General features: G+C 51.3%; 1 protein-coding gene across 4 annotated transcripts in view; it reads right to left on the minus strand.

The window, feature by feature from the left end:
- SEZ6 (seizure related 6 homolog) overlaps positions 1-19,955 on the minus strand; it is a 124,080-nt gene that overhangs the window by 59,097 nt on the left and 45,028 nt on the right. The window contains exon 1 of one of the 4 annotated variants that reach the window (XM_053275250.1): positions 4,027-4,742. The exons of 2 other annotated variants lie outside the window; for them this stretch is intronic. In XM_053275250.1, the coding sequence (XP_053131225.1) occupies positions 4,027-4,087 (61 nt within the window). In that variant the 5' untranslated portion in view covers positions 4,088-4,742. Of the gene's footprint in view, positions 1-4,026; positions 4,743-19,955 lie in introns of those variants that run through there. One more of the 4 variants, XM_053275249.1, reaches the window with a different exon arrangement.

The raw sequence follows: 19,955 nt of genomic DNA on the forward strand, positions 1-19,955 counted from the left end.
CATATGAATGGGAGACTGGATGTGTGAGCACTGTAATATATTCCAGTGGAAGAGCAGAAGGTTCCAAGTTCCCTCCCTGGCAGCATCTGCAAGATAGGGCTGAGAGAGATTCCTGCCTGCAACTTTGGAGAAGCTGCTGCCGGTCTGTGAATACTGAGCTAGATGGACCAGGGGTCTGACTCAGTATATGGCAGCTTCCTATGTTCCTATGAAGAGTGTCTGCTTTGCATGCAGAAGGTTCTAGGTCCAATCCCTGATTCCTCCAGCTAGGCCCAGGAAAGAGACCCTGCCTTAAACCTTGCAGAGCGGCTGCCAGACAGTGCAGACAAAACCGAGCTTGAGGGACCAGCCAAGTTGACCCAGTATAAGTCAGCATCCTATGTTCTTATGTTGGGCATGGGGCTATATCTCAGTGGCAGAGCTTCTGCTTTGCATGCAGAGGGTCCCAGGTTCACTCCCTGGCAGCATGTCCTGGAAGGGAGAGCTGCTGCCAGTCAGTGCAGGCAATACTAGGAGAGCTGTACTGGGAGGCAAGACTGGGAGACGCCTGGGAGAGTGGCTGCCAGTCAGTGTAGGCCACACTGAGCTCAGTGGACCAAGGGCCTAACTCCGTCTAAGTCCGCTTCCTATGTACCACAAAGCCTGGGTGATTTCCCTTTGGAGGATCCACAGGATGGGCCCTGTTCTATAGCTTTGCTGCTGTGTGCAGTTCCAAAAGGACCGAGTGTGATCCATGCAAACAGCACAAGGCAGACTGGCTCTCAAGGCCTGGGAATCTGCCAAGCCCTCTTCTCTCCCCTTTCTAGGGAATCAGACAGCGGAGCCAAAGCTAATTTTAAAAAGCTCCCTTCGGATGATATAGCACACACAGGAGGCAGCCTGTTGGTAGGAAGCAGCTCACCCTGTGCCTACCGTCAGGACCCCATGAAATATCACAAGCCTGGGACTGGAATAGCCTCTCTTCCACTGGCACCAAGAGGAGCGTTGGACTTCTGGGGGGGGGGGCAACATGAACTGCCCCCTTTGCTTTGCATTTGGATGGGAGACGCCATGTGAGCACGATAAAATATTCCCCTTAGGGGATGGGACTGTAACTCAGTGGAAGAGCATCTGCCTGCTTGTATGCAGAAGGTCCCAAGTTCCCTCCCTGGCAGCATCTCCAGATAGGGCCGGGAGAGATTCATGCCTGTAACCTTGGAGAAGCCGCTGCCAGTCCGGGTAGACAATGCTGAGCTAGATGGACCAAAGGTCTGACTTGGTAGAAGGCAACGTCTTATGTTGCTGTGTAAAGAGAAACCTCCACCTTTGGAGCAGAGACTGTTCCTTCAATTCCCCCAGCCAGACCAAGTGCCATTCCTCATAAGAACATAGGAAGCTGCCTTATACTGAGTCAGACCCTTGGTTTATCTAGCTCAGCATTGTCTACACTGACTGGCAGCAGCTCTCCAAGGCTGCAGGCAGGATCTGCTTGGTCTTCTGAAGGATCCCTCTCAGTCAAACATAGGAAGCTTATACTGAGTCCGTCCCTCACTCTATCTAGCTCTGCATGATCTACACTGACTGGCAGTGGCTTCGCCGTGATCAGTTGCTGGGTGGATTTTCCTTCTTCCTTTTCAATAAACCTTGTGGGGGATTTCTGATCAGCTTTCAGGGACTGCTAACAGAAACCCAGAGGTTGGGAATCCCTTCCAGATTAATTCACACAGAGTTCAAGGTGGCAATCTTGTGTATATATTATCTACACCCTATGTGGGGTCTGAAAGCCTGACCCAAAGGTTAAACTTTCACCTGGACACCGAAACCTCAGACCAGTCTTTATTATTTCTAAAACTGACAGCTTAAAATATCTGCCCTCCCCTAAAAAAAAAAAAAAGGAAAGGAAAGGAAAAGAAGAATACAATTGATCATCCAGAGATGAAAGTGTGTACAGATCCCTTTCCCCCATATTTTAGATGCACACCTGTCTATTTCATAGGAGCATCTCTCTCTATATATATATACCTGGTTACCATGGGGCATTAAAAAGTAACAACAAATACACGTAATATGCTGCTTTTTCTGCAATTTGATCTCAAGAATACCCAGAGCAATCTGGCACAGATCTTGTCTCTCCCACAATTGAAACCTCAAATGTCACTTCTGTTTCTTGGGGGAAAGTATATTTTCAAGAAGGAAATGGGTAAATAAAAGGAAACAGGGAACATGGGGTCTTATTAACCTACTGTTATTGAAGGTTCTGCCGCTGTTTATATTATGGGTGTGTGTGTGTATTTGCACACACATATGTAGATATTACACCCTCCCCAGTTCCACTGCAATAAACCCAAGGGACGGAGGAAACCTTCAAAAGGCTCAGGATTATTTATAGAATAATCCTGAATTTACTGAGGTTATGCCTGGTGTTGCTTTTGACATATCAACCCAACTTTGGAGAGACTTTCCGAATAAGAGCTTTCTTTCAACACCATCCTCTGCCTGAAAACCCCGGCTGAGGATCTCGGAAGGAATTCAGTGCTATAAAAGGGAATTCTGTAATTAGGGTCTCAGCTGATGAGAAGCCCTTGGAGGGGGAGAAAAGGTTTTGAAATAGGACTCACACCTGCCAAGGAAACTGATCTCCTATAATGGCAGCTTGTAGAAATACCCCCTTAGCCTGCTGATGGAAACCTTATTTAAAGCTTTTTCTTTTTTAAGGCAGAAGGAATTGGAAAATTCCTCCCCAAACCTGCTCCTGGTGTTATTTTATTAGAGTTTCCTCTTTTTGTTTCCTGTGAGTGCTTCAGATTGATGATAACCACCCTTGCTGCTGGTATGCCAGTCACTGGTAATTTCAAAATAAAGCATATCAATAAATACATGCATTGCTTTGTAAGTATGCACAGGCATCCTAAGCGAAGACCTTGCAGGCTACAAATAAAAAATGGTCAAGTCTTTTCTTTATGAAATGCATTGAGAAACCATCATTGCTATTGTTGTTGATGATGATGATGATGCCAAAAATAAAATAAAATAAAATAAAATAAGAATAATAAGAATAATATGGCTTGCTACAGAACTCCCCTCATTTCTTTATCTGCAGGGTCTGACAGTTAAATGCCTTGGGGAACCCCAAGAGCACCCCTCCCCTTGTTTCTATAGGGAAACTCCAAGGAATAAGTGGGGCACTAACAGCAGCTTGAGCTGGGATTAAACAGGTGCAGCTTCTGGTCAGTTAAGGTAAATGCCCAGACAGAACTTGGATGTAAAGGGAGGTCAGGGCAACCCACCTCCAGAAGGACACGACTGGCGATTTCCAGAGGGGTCACGGATTCCGGGGAGGGTTTCCCTGAACAAAGCTTCTGCCCAAAAGTCTTCGAGAGAAGAACTCCGGAGAAGAAGTTTCATCCGCGGAACAGTTCTGGGCTCTGCCCGCCCAGGAGAGCTCCGAAGGCGTCAGGGGCTGGGGGAGGCTGGGGGGGGGGGCGGGGGGGCAGCAGCGGCGTGGGAGCTGGAGGCATCTGGAGAGACCCCCGTTTACAACACAGATCAGCCGCCTAATTAAGGCAGCTGCCGGGCTTTTTTCCTCGCCTGTTTGTACAGCCGGCGGGGGGCGGGGGGGGCGGCGGAATCAATTATTTTCAAAGCGGCGGAACACGATTAAACGCTGTTTTATATTCATCACTCACTCCAACACCAAATATATATATATATATACACACACACACACACAGAGTATATTTTTAAGAAATTAAGATGATCGCGCACCGCGGGTAATTACAAACCAAGCCCCTGAAGCTATAGGCTCATGATCTGCTAAGCTGTGAATGGGTGGGTAGGTGGGGGGGGGGGAGAAAGGCAATCAGGGGTATTAAGAATGCAATTTATGCTCAAGCGGATTGGAGCCGGGTTGCGGGGTGTTTAGACGGGAGGGAAAGCACTTTGTTCGGCCACCGTGGAGCCCCCTCCTGAGGAGGGTGGGGGTTGTGGATCGGCCCCCTCCCCCATCGCCGGCGGCGGAGTGGGGTGTCGCTTCTCCCCTTCCCCTACCTTGTGCCCGGACGCTGAGCAAAGCTGCCAGCAGGAGACAGAGGGCTGGAGACCCCTTCATGCCCGCTCCGAGGTACTTTTCACTGGGTGGGGGGCAGCGGCGGCTCCTCGCCGCTCTCTCCCCGCCTCGCCTGGAAGGAAACGCGGCTCCCCCCAGGGCAGGCTGGCTCCCGGCTCCCAGGAGAGTCTGCCTGCTGCTGCCGCCGCTGCTGGAGCCCGGAGTGGCCGCGATCCGCCGAGCCCGAGAACCGCTTCTGCTCCACGCGAGTCGGAGGCGCTTCAGCTGCTGCGAGCTGTGCCGGCGACAGCGCCTCGATCAGCACCGCGGACAGCTCCTAGCGTCTGCGCCGGGAATCGCGGGCGGGCCGGGTGCTGAAGAACAGCTCCTTACCGTAAGGCTCCGAGTAGCGCGGCCCCGCCAATCCTGGGGGGGACTCCCCCTCCCTCCACCCCCACCGCCGGGCTCTCTGGCGAGCCGGTGTAGCCCCGAGGCTGGCCCCGATTTAGGGGGGCGTCTGGAATAGGCAGAGATCAGCACCGTGTGTGTCTCTCTCTTCTGCTTGCCTTTGGAGGGAAAGGGGCATGCCAAACTCTCTCCAGTGCGGCCTCTTCAAGTTCTGAACGCAGCAGCCGCCCAAGGAAGGGAATCCACTCTCCCCGCTTCTGGCTCCATCTCCCTCCTCTTTCACTAATGGTTAGAATCCTGCCTGGAGGGTTCCCATCTCCCCAAGTGAGGAGGGTAAGAAAAGTGACCCGCAGGACGGGAAGGGGGTTTTAAGCGAGGAGATGGGGGTGGGGGGAGAAGAGGAGGAGGAGGTTCTCCGGCCAAGCAAGGACTTTGACAGAGTGCTTCTTGGATGGGAGCTTCTCAGCTCTGGCCCACACTCCGCCCACCCCTCGCCAGCCATCAGCGCCGGGTGAAAACGCTGATCCGGAGACTCCCATCCCTCCTCTCAGCATCTCAAATGCGCAGGATAATGAAGATGGCTTCTGAGCATACAAAGGACAATAAATTATTACTTTGCGCTCAATAAATGCCAAGGCTGCAGGCAGCTGCATCAGCAGCAAACTGTGCTCACAGGAAAGCCCGGGTGGGGGGAGTGAGAGAACTTAATTATCATTATATTATGGTTAAAAGCCTGTGGCACTCCAAGACAGCCTCTGCAGAAGAGGGAGAGGCCCCGGGGGAGCGTGGAGGAAGGGAGGGAGAGGATCCCCATGTGTCAAAGAGCCAGAACCCCAGGGGCTGGGAGTCTCCGAGGAAGGAGACCCCCCTGGTCCTGATCTTATATTCTCTGGGCTCTGTGGATTTGAAGAAAAGTAAGGTAGAGTGTGCCGTCAAGTTGGTGTTGACTCCCGGTGATCACAGAGCCCTGTGGTTGTCTTTGGGAGAATACAGGAGGGGTTTCCCATTGCCTCTACCCGCGCAGTATGAGATGATGCCTTCCAGCATCTTCCTATATCGCTGCTGCTGGATATAGGTGTTTCCCATGGGAAACATACCAGCGGGGATTCGAACCGGCAACCTCTTGCTCGCTAGGCAAGTTCTGAGCTGGACCAATACAGATACTGGAAACATGATTTGGAACCTGCTTCAGCACATGGGTCATAGGAACATAGGAAGCTGCCATATACTGAGTCAGACCCTTGGTCCATCTCGCTCAGTATTGTCTACTCAGACTGGCAGCGGCTTCTCCAAGGTTGCAGGGAGGAATCTCTCCCAGCTCTGTCTTGGAGATGCTGCCAGAGAAGGAATTTGGAGCCTAGATGCTCTTCCCAGAGCAGCCCCATTATCCCCTGAGGGGAATATCTTAAAGTGCTCACACTTCTAGTCTCCCTAAGCAAGTGGACCTTGCTTAGCTAAGGGGACAAGTCATGCTTGCTACCACAAGACCAGCTCTCTTCCCTGTTTGCTCCATTGGAGGGAGAAAAAGAGGGGACCTTTCCACCAGTTGAGGGATTCCCAGATGTTGTGGATGACAACTCCCATAATCCCCAGCCAAACGCCATTGCAGCAGGGAATGCTGGGAGTTGTCATCCACAACATCTGGGGATCCCTCTTACAGGGAACACTGTTTTCCACTACCTGATTGCGAGCTGCCAGGTGGGCGCTCTGTTGCTGCAGCCGCAGCTAGGCCTGGGTTGGCAGCAGCACCACTTCTGGAGGTGGATTGCCCAGACCTCCCTTTAAATCAGGGCTGCTTCTGACCTCCTACAGATGTTGGCCTACAACTCCCATAATCCCTGTGGCTGGGGATGATGGGTGTTGTAGTCCAAAACCAGCTGGGGGACCTAAGCTGAGCAGACCTGCTTTAAATCCAAGTTATGTCTGGGCATTTACCTTAGCTGACCAGGAGCTGAACTGGTTTAATCCCAGCTCAAGCTGGTCTTGGTGCCCCACTGACTCCCTGGGAATTTCCCTATAGAAACAAGGGGGTTCTTGGGATTCCCCGGGGCATTTAAATGTCAGGTCAGCTCCTGCTCCATTGAGCCACGTAGGGTAGGCCTGAGCAGTGGAGAGATCTCTGGCTCCAGATCAGGGAACTGGAAGAGTGGATGTGGACTCTTCCAGCTGAGGGGATTGCTAGGGCAACTGAACCCCCCTCCCCAGACAATTATCCCAATTAGCTGGAGCCCCTGGTACTTTGCCGTCCTAGGCAGCCCCCCCGTTTCCTGTTGGGTTGGGCTGCTCTTGAGCTGGGCCCAACTCATTTGTGAGCTGCTTTATTTCCATCGTGTAAGAATCTTATTGACTCTCCCGAGCGGTGCCATATTTCTTGGCCTGACGCCCTTCTGGGGCAGATATCATGCACAATTAAATTCAAGCGGCAATCCTTTTTATTTAATACAGTTAATGGATTGCAACACATTTCAGCTTCCAGAAGTCGGCTCCTATGCTCTCTCTCTCTCTTTTTTTAACTTTTTAAAAGAAATTGCTTTAAATTGAATTTTAACCTCCTACCGAGGCGGAGAGATTTAATGCAAGCACGGAGACTTTCCTCTGAGCAGGCAGATGGCATTTGGAATGATCTAACAGCGAAACTGCTCCAAGCTGATTTCTGGACATTTCTTTCGATGCAGGGGGAAGGGGAAAAGGAAGTTGGGCTGCTTATTTTGTAATGTCGAACATTAATTGAACTCTGGATGGGGCAGAAACTGGCATGCAGAGTGACAATTTCTGAAACCGGGGGTGTCCCTTCCTGCCTCAGACAGCAGATAGCTGTGGTGCCGGCGAGGGTGCTAGCAAGATGCCATCCTGGGGGGACGACGACACCCCACACTTTAAAAGGGGGGGAGAAGCAGAGGAGGGTGTGTGTAAGTGGGGGGGGGGATATTGTGTCCTGCCTTAGAGGCATAAAAATCTTAGGGACATAGGAAGCTGCCTTATGCTGAGTCAGACCCTTGGCCCATCTGGCTCAGTATTGTCTACAATGACTGGCAGCAGTTTGCTGACAATTCAGGCAGGAGTCCTTCCCAGCCCTGCCTGGAGATGCTGCCAGGGATTAAACCTGGGACCTTCTGCATGCTAAGCAGAGGCTGGCCCCATCCCCAAGTCTATAGGCATAGTGAGCTAAATGGACCAGTTGTCTAACTCAGTTGACGGCAGCTTCGTAGGGAATGGGGTCTTAGTTCAGCAGAAGAACATTCAATCCCTGGCAGCACTTCCAGGTAGGGCCGGGAAAGACCCTCACTTCTACTGACCCAGTCTCTGGAAGAAAGTGAAGCCGAGCTCTTCAACTTGCTAGCCCAGACAATATTAAGGGGGCTAAAAATAAACGACAGCGCGAAACCTGATGAGGGCACAGTGGACTCTCTGGTTCTAATCCTCCGGCATCCCCATTGTTACCCAGGGAGAGGCGTGCCAGCTTCTCAAAGGCCTGGGCTTCTGATTATGTCCCTTTCCGAAGGGGATACGTGTCCCAGTGCTGAAAATAGGTCTAAAGCTAAGCTGATGAGCCCTCAGATTAAACCAAGGGGAGGGACAGAGGATAGGAGATATCCCCCCTCCCCACATCCAAACACCAACAGTGCCGCAAGGCGTCTCTCTCTCTTCAACAGTCTCCAAAGGTCAGAGAGGAAAGAGAAGACCATCTCCTACCTGAAGATGCTGCCAGGTTGTGAACCAGGACCTTAGCAACATAGCAATATAAGAACATAGGGAGCGGCCTTAAACTGAGTCAGGCCCTGGGTCCATTGCACTCAGCACTGTCTACACCAGGGATTCTCAACGGTGGCTCCCTAGATGTTATTGGACTTCAACTCCCATAATCCCCAAACAAAGGCCGCTGGGGCTGGAGCTTATGGGAGCTGAAGTCCAAGAACATCTGGGGACCCAACGTGGAGAATCCCTGGTCTACACTGACTGGCAGTGGCTCTTCAGGGTCCCAGGCAGGAGCTTTTCCCAGCTAGAGGAATCAGGGGTCTGACTCCGTTGGAAGCAGCTTTCCATGTCCAAATGAAGGGTGCCTAGGCAAAGTGGAGGTGTCACTGTGCTAATCATATCTGGACACACACGGACACAAACCCCCCGCCTGTAAGTGGGATGGGGCCGAACCTCAGTGGCAGAGCATCTGCTTGGCATGCAGAAAACCCCACGTTCAATCCCTGGCAGCATCTCCAGGTAGGGCTGGTCGAGACCCCTGGGCCTGAAACCCTGGAGAGCTGCTGCCAGTCAGTGCTGACAACCCTGAGCTAGATGGACCAAGGGCCTGACTCAGTAGAAGGCAGTCTGTTATGAGTCCGGATGAGCTCCTTTCTTTTCAAGTGTATGATCAATGGCTTTGTTCTAAACGCTTGTCTGTTCTGCCTTCCCTCTCGACTCTCTCTGTCAAAGGCATGGCGGGGGTGGTCCTGGCAGGCTTGAGATGGGTTGATCTGGTCACAGTGGTTGCCCGCTTCAAGGGCGGCCCACACAGCAGCATCCTAAACTGTTCAGGGGGGCTCCTTTTGAGCAAAGAGATACCCCCCAGGCGTGGCCTGAGGCAGAACCGATTAGGGCAGCCTCTCCGAAAGAATCCGGTGCTAGTTTGGGGGATGAACTCTTTGATAATCCAGTCCCCGATGTGGGTACTAGGAACAACAACACCCGGCCCGACTTTACAAAGAGCTTCAACCAAAGAGACCGTGCTGCAAAAGACAGTTATGATTTTTTTTTTAGCGAAAAGGCATTCGCCTCCTGCTTGTTCAGCTTGCCTTCCCTCTCTCCCACCCGGAATTGGGAAATGTCAATTTTTGAGACGTGAAAAGCAAGGAGGGGCAAATTTCAAAGCCCTACTGCAGGATGAAGATGGAACCTCCATGTTCAAAGGAAGTATATCTTGGAACAAGAAATGGCCAGGGATAAATGAACCAAGGAAGGCCTTCAGCCTTGTTTATGAGCTTCTCAGAGGCACCTGCCTGGCTGCTGCTGAATTAAAAATAGAGCACAGGAAGCTGCCTTCTGCAGAGTCAGACCCTGAGTCCATCTAGCTCAGGATTGTCTACACTGACTGGCAGCGGCTTGCCAAAGTTTCAGGCAGGGGTCCTTAACAGCCCTACCTGGAGATGCTGCCAGGGATTGAACCTGGGACCTTCTGCATACAAGATGGGTACTCTGCCACTGAGCTACAACCAAGATGATCAGGGGCCTGGAGCTGGAGCACCTTCTTTATGAGGCAAGACTACAACATCTGGGGCTTTTTAGTTTGGAAAAAAGACGACTGCGGGGAGACATGATAGAGGTCTATAAAATCATGCATGGAGTAGAGAGAGTGAAATTAATCTCCCTATCTCACAACGCTAGAACCCGGGGTCATCCCACGGAACTGATTGCCAAGAAGTTTAGGACCGACAAAAGGAAGTAATTTTTCCACACTATGAATAATAAACCTATGGAATTCTCTGCCACAAGATGAGGTTTGGGATGGTTTTAAGTGGGGTTTAGATAACCTTGATGGCTTTAAGAGGGGTTTAGAGGAATTCATGCGGGACAGGTCTATCAATGGCTACTAGTCTGAGGGCTATAGGCCATCTTCAGCCTCAGAGGCAAGATGACTCTCAATCCCAGTTGCAGGGGAGCAACAGCAGGAGAGAGGGCATGCCCTCACCTCTTGGCTTCTCAGAGGCATCTGGCGGGCCACTGTGGGAAACAGGATGCAGGGCTAGATGGGCCTGAACCAGCAGGGCTGTTCTTATGTTCTTCGCAACCACACCTGCCCTCCCACTGCTAAATTCACCTCATTTAATCCTCAGCTGCCCTATAAATGTTTAATGCAATGAAGCAACTTTTTAAAAAATCAGAAGCCGTGCGTTTTGTAGGCAAATTGAACTTTCTAATATCATGATATTCAAATAGGCTTTAATCGCCTTGGCTGTCTGGGAAGAGTGTTCTCAGACTCCTAATGAATGAGGGCGAGAGAGAAAAGAGTTGGAAGGAAGGAAGGAAGGAAGGAAGGGAGGAGAAGGCAGGCCCCCCTCCATAGAGATCTTGAGTTTAAAATGCAACCAATAATTGATTTGCAAGATTGATGTTGATGCTTCTCCTCCACCCCAGCCAAAAGGGAACATGGGGGCGGGAAGAATTAAACTGTGAGCTGCATGCAAACCCCGCTGTATAAACAAAAGAGCAATTGTCTCCAAGGGAGGAGATGTTCAGGCCGGACGCAAGTGTGCATCCGTGCATTTCTGACACACAAATGTGTGTGTGAGCACTTTGTGTGGGTCTGTTGCACTCCGATGTCCCTGTGCGTTTGTGAGTGTCTGAAGTGTGTGACAGACTGACAAGTGGATTTAATTGGAAAGCTCATCTCTTCCCCCCCCCCCCTTGGCCCTGTGCTAGCAGCTGCATAAACTCAGACAGGCGTGTTTTCCCCAAGAGAAAATCTCTCTCTCTCTCTCTCTCACCACACACACACACACACACACACACACACACACACACACACACACAAAGCATTTTACTAAATAGACGTTGGGATCCAATAGACCCCAGTTCAGTCATTGTCAAACACATCTAGTCATTAAAACCAACCACCACCAACAACAACAACAAACCATGAGTCCCACCGAATGTCAAAATGTATGAAATGATTTTAAGGATTATTCTTTTTAGTACATGGATCTGTGATCTGTAATGATTTCCATTGTGAATTCACAGACTCAAATCTCTCACAGGTACAAAGACAAAAAGAAAAAGAAAAAGAAAAAAGGAATGGTATCTGACCTCAAAATACTGGCCTTCTTGTCAAAACTGCTGCATCAGAATAAAATGTCTATTGTGTGGTGAAATGTTTTCATCGCGTTGGGGTCAATGAGACCCCAATATCTTGGACATGCAGCACTTTTCCTCCCCGCACAACCCTTCATATACAGAACTGCTTTTGTTTGCAATATGAGTGCTGTCACACAGAAGAAAGAGCTGCTCCTGAAGACAGGACTAGAACACATGGGTTGAAGTGACAAGGAAGCAGATTCGGGCTAGACGTTAGGATGCATTTCCTAGCTGTAAGAGCTGTTAGACAGTGGAACAGTCTGCCTCGTGCCGTGATGGGCTCACCTTCACTGAAGGTTTTCAAACAGAGGCTGGATGCCAATCTGTCATGGAGGCTGTCACAGTTTCTTATGCACAACTGGGGGCAGGGGGTGTGAAGGCCCTGGACTTGGCCCCGAAGTCCAGGTGTAAGAACGCCTATGCTTACAAAAGTCTCCTGTGTATGTCTGGGGTGTGTGTGTGTGTGTGTGTGTGTGTCCAGACAGGGGGATTGGAGAGGAACCATCAGATACCACCCTGACTGTGTTGCTGTTCAGAGTGCCCAGCTGGCAAGTGGGCGGGCACTTTTGCTATCGCTAGGCAACCTGCCCTTGAACACTCATGTTAATAATGGCACACAACAGTCCTTTGGGAGAATAGGGGCGGTGGGGGTGGGGGGAAGAGATGGGAATGGTACCCATGCAGGATGCAAAGTGCAAATTGGGGAAGAGGCGAGGAGGGAGGAAGAGCAGGGCTGGAAGGCGACAGGGAATCCGCTTTGGATGGAACCAACGTCGCCTGTGCCAGTGGACCGCTGCTCCAGCGATTGACTTTTGGCTGCGCGCGGAGAGCTGGAAGCAAACAGGAAAGGGGAAAGGATTTAAAATGGATCTAGCAGCGAGGAAGGGGGTGTGTGGAATTATAATCTGTGCATGGCGAACGTGACAAAGGAAGGAACAGAGAGCGGGGGCCTGGAAAGAGCTGGGGGGGGATGACGAGAGAGAGAGAGAGAGAGAGTGCATGCGCATTCATGTGCACACACAGTTCAGAAAGCAGTGAGGAGGGTGCTCAGGACAGGGCTGGAGCGGGCCAGACCAGGCCAGCCTCTGGAGCAAAGGGCTGAATGAGAGCACCCTAAGGATTGAGGGTGGCGGAGGGAGGTTGGTGTCTCTGGCAAGGGCATCTTGGGGGTGGCAAGCTGTGTGGCACCTGTGGAGCAGGGAAAGGAAGGCCCTCTAAAATGATAAGTGTTCCCTTTTAGAATGTGGGTTGCCCTTTTTAAATCTGAGTGATGGCCAAAAAGGCAGCCTAGGCAAGACCTGAAAGGTTGGAAACGCTTTGCAAAGATCACCGGGCTTGCAAAGATTCGAAATGAATGAAGTCGGGGGGCTCTCAAACCTGAGTCCATCAGATCTTGTGGGATTACAGCTTCCTTCACCCCCAGCTGCAATGGCACTGTGGAGGAATGGTCCCGAGCTGTTGCATTTGTTTGTGCCTGAACTGCATTTCATCTGTTGTCTTTTGAGGAGTTGCTGTCCTTTGCCCATTTCTGCAAAATTAAAAAGTATATCCCATTTGAGAGCATTCCTTTTTGGAGATGAAAGCTGAGGCAGGCAATCTGTCTTCAGGAGAGGGAGTTCAGCTGTGCTGGGAAAGGTGCAGAAGAAGGCAACCAAGATGATCAGGGGCCTGGAGCATCTTCCTTAGGAGGCAAGTCTGGGGCTTTTTAGTTTAGGAAAAAAGGTGACTGAGGGGAAGCATGATAGAAGTCTATCAAGTTATGCATGGTGTGGAGAGAGGAGAGAGGGAGAGCTTTTTCTCTCACACACACAACTCTAGAACCAGGGGCCATCCCATGACACTGACTGCCAAGAAATTTAGGACCAACAAAAGGAAGTCCTTTTTCACACAGTGCATTATTAACCTATGGAATTCTCTGCCACAAGATGGGGTGACAGCCAACAGCCTGGATAGCTTTAAGAAGGGCTTGGACCAATTCACGGAGGACAGGTCTATCAATGGCTACTGGACTGAGGGCTATAGGCCACCTCCAGCCTCTGAGCCAAGATGCCTCAAAATACCAGTTGCAGGGGAGTAACAGCAAGAGAGGGGGCATGCCCTCACCTCACGCTTGTGGGCTCACCAGAGGCATCTGGTGGGCCCCAGTGCGAAACAGGATGCTGGATTAGATAGGTCTTGGGCCTGATCCAGCAGGGCCCTTCTTATGTTCTTATATTCTAACTGGCGCTCTACACAACTGCCTAGGTCTTCCTAATGGGTGGGCTGGCCCTGATTACAGTATTATGACCACAGTATTATGAATATCAATTCATAAACACATTACACATTTGTATATTGCCTGAAATCAGGACCTCCAAGCTCTGTACGCCTCCCCCACAACCTGCAACGACCTATGGGGGAAGGCGATAAAGATCTTGCGTTAAGACCCATCAGGACATTTTATAGGAATGGGGCCTGCTTAACACTTCCAGATATGCAAACGGAGCAATAAACGGGATGCAAATCAATGCCTTGCTGTCACCGGGAGACAAGGAGGAGGGGAAAGGGGCCGAAGCTGAAAGGAGACAGATATAGATTTAGTGTCAGGATAAATTTTCGCAGCATAAAGAGAGTCAGGTGGCAGAACCAGCTAGGGAGAGAAGGTGATGGCCTCTCCTTTGCTGGGACCTGAGTAGAATCGGCTGGGGTGGAGCTCTTCTGTCAGGGGATGGGCCAGACGGTACAGCTTTAAGGAAGTGGCTCTTTCTCCCTTTGCTTCCCACTCTCTCATTCCATCAGCACTATTGTTATAACTGAGGTTTTATATTATTGTACGTGAAAGGTCAGATGGCTTTGAATATGCATACAATTAAAAACTGGTAATGCTGCATGTTTAAAAGAAGGCCTGCACAATTCTTCCTATCTATCTATCTATCTATCTATCTATCATTATTGGTATGGTCACAGACCAGCAAATAACAGCACCGGTCAGAGAAAGGGGGAGCAATTCGGCATAGTACAGTAACCTGCAAAATTCAGTGAACACGTGAAACAGAAAAAGGAGAAATGGAGTGACCTTTGGAAGTCCTCGCCCCCACCCCCCTCCCCGCCCTTTGCTGGACTCGGTTTTTTGCACATCACTTTCCTGTCACTTGCAACAAGCCCTGCAGTTGAGGCAGGCAATGCATTCTGCATCAGGCCGGCCCAGAGAAGCACCGGCATTTCTAATTCGGTTTCAAGCTCATTCTGAACAAGGTCTTGGAGTCTGGGAATTTGTTCCTTGGGAAACCAAGGAACTTGCCTCTTTGCTCAGTTAGCAGGGACAAAGGAATCAAGGCATGTAATTGCCTCGATTCCTTTTGCCCCTGCTAACTGAGCAAAGAGGCACCTTTCAAAGTGGAGAGTCTCTTATATTTAGCAGGGGGAGAGCAACTGGCCCTCTCCATCCCCAGCACAGCATCCCTCCAATGGCTGCTGTTAGTGTTTACCTTATATCTCTTTTTTAGGCTGTGAGCCCTTTGGGGACAGGGAACTATCTTATTTATTTATTTTTCTTTGTAAACCACTGTGAAAACTTTGTTGAAAAGTGGTATATAAATAGTAGTAGTAGTAGTAATTTATTTATTGGCTACATTTATATTGTGCTCTTCCTCCAGGGCGCGCAGAGTGGTGTACATGGCAATGTTCATCCTCACAACAATCCTGTGAGGTAGGTTAGGTGGAGAGAGAAGCGACTGGCCCAGAGTCACCCAGTGAGTTGTATGGCTGAAAGAGGATTTGAACTCAGGTCTCCCCAGTCGTAATCCAACACTCTACCCATGACACCATGTGGATGTACCTGTTGCCTAAGTTGCTGGTGTGGGATCACGTCAGTTTGGTTTCAACAATGGTCTGTGGTGGAGCCACCAACCTGAGAGCAGGAATGCCTAAATCTCCAGTTCATTCCAGTGCATTGCTGGAGGCAACCCCAAAGTGGCACATCCAGGCACATGTTGCGTTTGGATTCCCTCCCCTTATCCAGCCTGAATCCACCCAGCTTCACATTGAGCTGTCCATGGTCCTGCTTAATAGGAACATAGGGAGCTGCCTCCTACTGAGTCAGACCCTTGGTCCATCTTGTTCAGTACTGTCAATGCTGACTGGCAGCGGCTCTCCAAGGTTCGAGGCAGGAGTCTCTCCCAGCCCTACCTGGAGATGCTTCCAGGGATCAAACCGGGGGCCTCCTGCATGCCAAGCAGATGCTTTTCCATTGAGGGCCACAGTAACAGTCTATAGGAACACAGAGAACGGTCTTCTACTCAGTCAGACCTTTGCTCCATCTAACCAAGCAGATGACCTATGGCCTAGGAACATAGGAAGCTGCTTTATACTGGGTCAGGTCATTGGTCCATCTAATATTTCCCACACTGACCGGCAGCAAATTTCCCGCATTTCGGGCAGGCCTCTTTCCCAGCCCTCCTGGGAGATATCACCAGGGATTGAACCGGAGACCTCCTGATTGTAAAGCTGATGCTCAAGCACTGAGCTGTAGCCCAGAACACAGGAACATAGAAGCTGCTGTCTATCTAGTCAGATCGTTGGTCTGTCCAGCTCAGTATTGTCTGCACTGACTGGCAGCGTTTCTCCAAGGTTTCAGGCAGCCTTTCCCAGCCTTACTTGGAGTGAACCTGGGACCTTCTGCATGCAAAGCAGATGTCCCTGTCCCCCCCTGACCTTCGGCCCCATCCTCAATGGGGCTGTAGCTCAGTGTGTTTGGAAGGCGGAGCAGTGGGTTTGGTCCAGGGGCCCTCTATGGCCCACGGGCCAGCCCTTCACACCCCTGCAGGCAGACACAGCAGGCAGGAGGTTTTCGGCCTTGGATGGGGATCGCCACACTCCAGAGACTGTCTGCCGCTCGGGCACAGAGTTGAAACGGTAATTGAAAGCTTCCTCAAAACGCAGCCCTTCCTAGCAAGTTGTCAAGAGGGCCCAGTTTCTGTGATTCTCATTAGAAGGAGATGAAATCCAGACCCTCCCCCTTTCCTCTTTACATGGAGAGGAACTTTCCTGGCAAAGTGTCTCACCTCTGATCATTAGAACCATCTCCAGAGCCTCAAAGGCGCCCATCTCGGCGCTGGCGCAGGATTGGATGAGAGCCGCAATGTCATTGCAGCCTCCCTTCCCCTGACATTCACTTTGAGATTGGCAGCGTCGCGTGTGTTGTCTTCCATCTCCCCCCACCCCCGCTGCCCCGGTTTCTCTCTCAACTTTCCGCACACACCATTTTCCCTGGCTCAGATGAGAAGGATATTGTCGGAGCCGCGCCGCACGCTGACCTCAATCCCAGCCTCATCCGCCAAGCTACCCGGCGTAATTCTCATTACTGCCTGTCGCAGACGCCGCTGAGATAATGGGGAAATTGCAACCCCACAAAATGCCCTTTCAAGCCCTGACTCAAGACCCGGCTTCATTAGCCCTGTAGATTTAATTCCCCGTTTGAAAGCTCATCCGGGCCGTTTAAAATAATTCCAGGCAACCGAGAGATCCGGCTCCCTCGCCTCAAGAGCAAGGAAAGGCAGGCATGAAATGGGATCAAGGGAGAAACAGATGACTTGGCACTGGGGTTGCCGGCAGGAAGCCAGGATCAACCTCTCCCCCCCACCCCCGCACCCCCAGGGTGAAGGGCAAAGTATCACACTCAGCAAGTTCCTTCAACCCTAAAACAAACAAACCCCAAGCCCGTACAGTCCTGGCTTTCAAGGCCTTAGCAACGGGTTTGTTTTCCTTTTAACGAGACCGTGAAGTCCAAGGTTACATTCCGTGTGTGTTTTTATATTCTCTAGAAGTGAGATTGCCGCTCCCAGAGGTTTAATTGCTACAGCAATATGTGCCAAGCCCAGCCTGGCTTGAAATTTATGCCAGTTGACAAGGAAGCTGCAAACTCAGATTGACTGAAGCCTGTGCTGGTTATGGTCAGGGCGGCCCTTTGGTGAGGCAAGGTGAAGCGGACTCCTCAAGCGGCAGTAGTAGGTGGATGGCAAAAAGCCCCTGGCTAACACCATCCATGCGGCTGTTCAGGACTGCTCTGGATCTTCTAGGTTTTCAATAAGCGCCACTCCACACATTTCCTGCAAGGTTTATCAGGAGAAATGAGGAGGCTGCTGTCCACGTTCTCTCCTCCTTGCCCCTCACATGGCTGCTGGCAAGGATTGCCCACCTGGGTGCATAGCACATCAGCATTTGGTGCCTCCTCTCCAGAGCTGCAATTGCTCAGGCTGCCCCTGGTTAGCGTTATTCACTGTTGAGGCAAAGGCTCTTAGCATATGTGCAGAGACACCCCTGACCTGGAAGTGCTCGCCCTTTTAATCCTAGGGTGTAGGACGGCTGGTTGTCCTCCATGGTGGGGAAAAGGCACTCTGGACATGCTCAGATGCTTTCACATGACCCAGACTTCCTGCTAGAACAGCCTTTCCTGCTTTGCCCCAGGACTGTGGGACGCACACCCTGTTGAAGTTTCAGGGGAGCAACAGCGGGAGAGAGGGCATGCCCGCACTTCTTGCCTGTGGGCTCCCCAGAGGCATCTGGTGGACCACTGTGTGAAACAAGATGCTGGACAAGATGGGCCTTGGGCCTGATCCAGCAGCGCTGTTCTTATGTTCTTATGAAGTAAGAGCAGCACCATCTCTGATGGCCTTCAGAAGAGCATTGGAGACCCGCCGGTTCCGTCAGGCTTTTAGCTGATTTTTAAAACTTGGTTTTGAATTTAACTAACCAGTTGTGCAGTGTTCCCTGTCACAGGGATCTCCCAGATCCTATTGACTACAACTCCCATCATCCCCAGCCAAAGGCTGTTGCAGCTGGGGATGATGGGAGATGTAGTCGACACCATCTGAAAATCCCTGTGACAGAGAATGCTGGTTGTGAACCACCTGAAGTGTTGCCAGCAGGGCCTGGGCCTGATCCGCTCTGTGGCCAGCTGTCTCCCACTCCTGGCCTGCCTGACGCAGCCAGGAGGAGCTTAGCATGGCATTCAAGGGAGCTGGCAGAGAGGCTGGGCCCATTGGCACACAGGTGCCAGGATCTGGATGGGTGGGGGCAAGGAGGCTCCACATTTGCTGGAGGCGGTTTCAGAGCGCCTGAGCAGCTGCGAGCTTGTTACGGGCGTGTTGCATCCCTCCTGGCTGTTCAGGGAGTCGAGTTAATGAGTCCCAGCAGGAGATCACTTGCACATCCGATCAAGCCGAGGGGGAGGCAGAATGGTACACCCAGGGTGCTGCAAATTGGGGGGCAGAGCCAGGCTTGGCATCTCCACGTGGCATCCTAGAGGTGGTATAGAAATAGAATGACGACAATGATAATGATAATAATGCCCCTACAGCTGCAAATGCATACCACAGCATCCTAAGGAACTTTAGGAAGCTGCCATATACTGAGTCGGACCCTGGGTCCATCTAGCTCTGTCCTGTCTACCCAGACTGGCAGCGGCTTCTCCAAGGTTGCAGGCAGGAGTCTCCCTCAGCCCGATCTTGGAGATGCTGCTGCCAGGGAGGGAACCTGGAGCCTTCTGCTCTTCCCAGAGCGGTTCCATCCCTTAAGGGGAATCTCTCCCAGTGCTCACATGTAGCCTCCCTTTCAAATTCAAAACAGGGGGGGTCCTTGCTTAGCAAAGGGGGCAATTCCTGTTTGCTGCCACAAGACCAGCTCTCTTCTCTCCTTAGGCAACCCCAGCTGCACCTTCCAGTGGACATGCTGAAGTTCTTTCCACTGGACAGGTTTTCATTCACAAAGGGCTTTCATTCCATACAGAGGCATTGTGAGAAGCAGTTTGTGTGGGGTCAGCTTTGCATGCAGAAGGTTCCCAGTTTGATTCCTGGCAGCATCTCAAGGTAGGGCTGGGGGAAACATTCAGCCTAGAACCTGCCAGTCAGTGTAGACAATACTGAGCTGTGAGGACTGATCACTCAGTAGACAGCAACTTCCTGGGCTATGTGTAGATCTGTGATAGAGCATTATGCTCTGCATGCAGAAGGCCCCAGCTTGAATGCCTGGCAGCATTTGGAAATAGGGCTGGGCAAGACGCCTGCCTGCCTGCAACCTTGGAGAAGCTGCTGCCAGTCAATGCAGACAACCCTGAGCTAGGTGGACGGTCGGACTCGGTAGAAGGCAATGACCTAAGTTTCGATGCTTCACCAGATCTTCTGAAAAACCCGCACAAGCATCTGAAAAATGCTGCTCTGGCGACCAGTGAAAGCAGAACGCCGCCGTGGCTTCTGGCCGCGATAATCACCGCCTGCCCAAAAGATTTCCCTGACAGCCTTTTTAGACTCTCACCCCCTCCTAGGTAATTACAAGATGGCACCGCGGACCCTTCATTTTGCAAGGCACACCCCGCCAATGCCACGGCTCATCCCCACAGCTCCGAACCCACCTCTTGCATGCAAAACAGTGCCCCCCTCCTTAGAGAAAGCATCGGAGGTGGGGAGAGAGGCAGTCCCACAAAACCAGGCCCTCCTCCAGTTTTCAAGAAGAGCTGAGACACCAAGGTGGGAATCCAGCTGGAAGAAGCTCTCGGCTCCTCCCTCCCTCCCTCCCCAAATTATGCTCCTTAGTCCTGATGTTGGCCTCTCTGGGCCAATTCACTGCTCTGATCCTGCCCCTAGGCAGCAATTCCAGGGAGGCTCCTGCCTGAAACCTTGGAGAGCGGCTGCCAGTCAGTGTAAAC

The sequence above is a fragment of the Hemicordylus capensis genome, chromosome 12 (genome assembly GCF_027244095.1).
Source record: "Hemicordylus capensis ecotype Gifberg chromosome 12, rHemCap1.1.pri, whole genome shotgun sequence".
NCBI classification, from domain to species: domain Eukaryota; kingdom Metazoa; phylum Chordata; class Lepidosauria; order Squamata; family Cordylidae; genus Hemicordylus; species Hemicordylus capensis.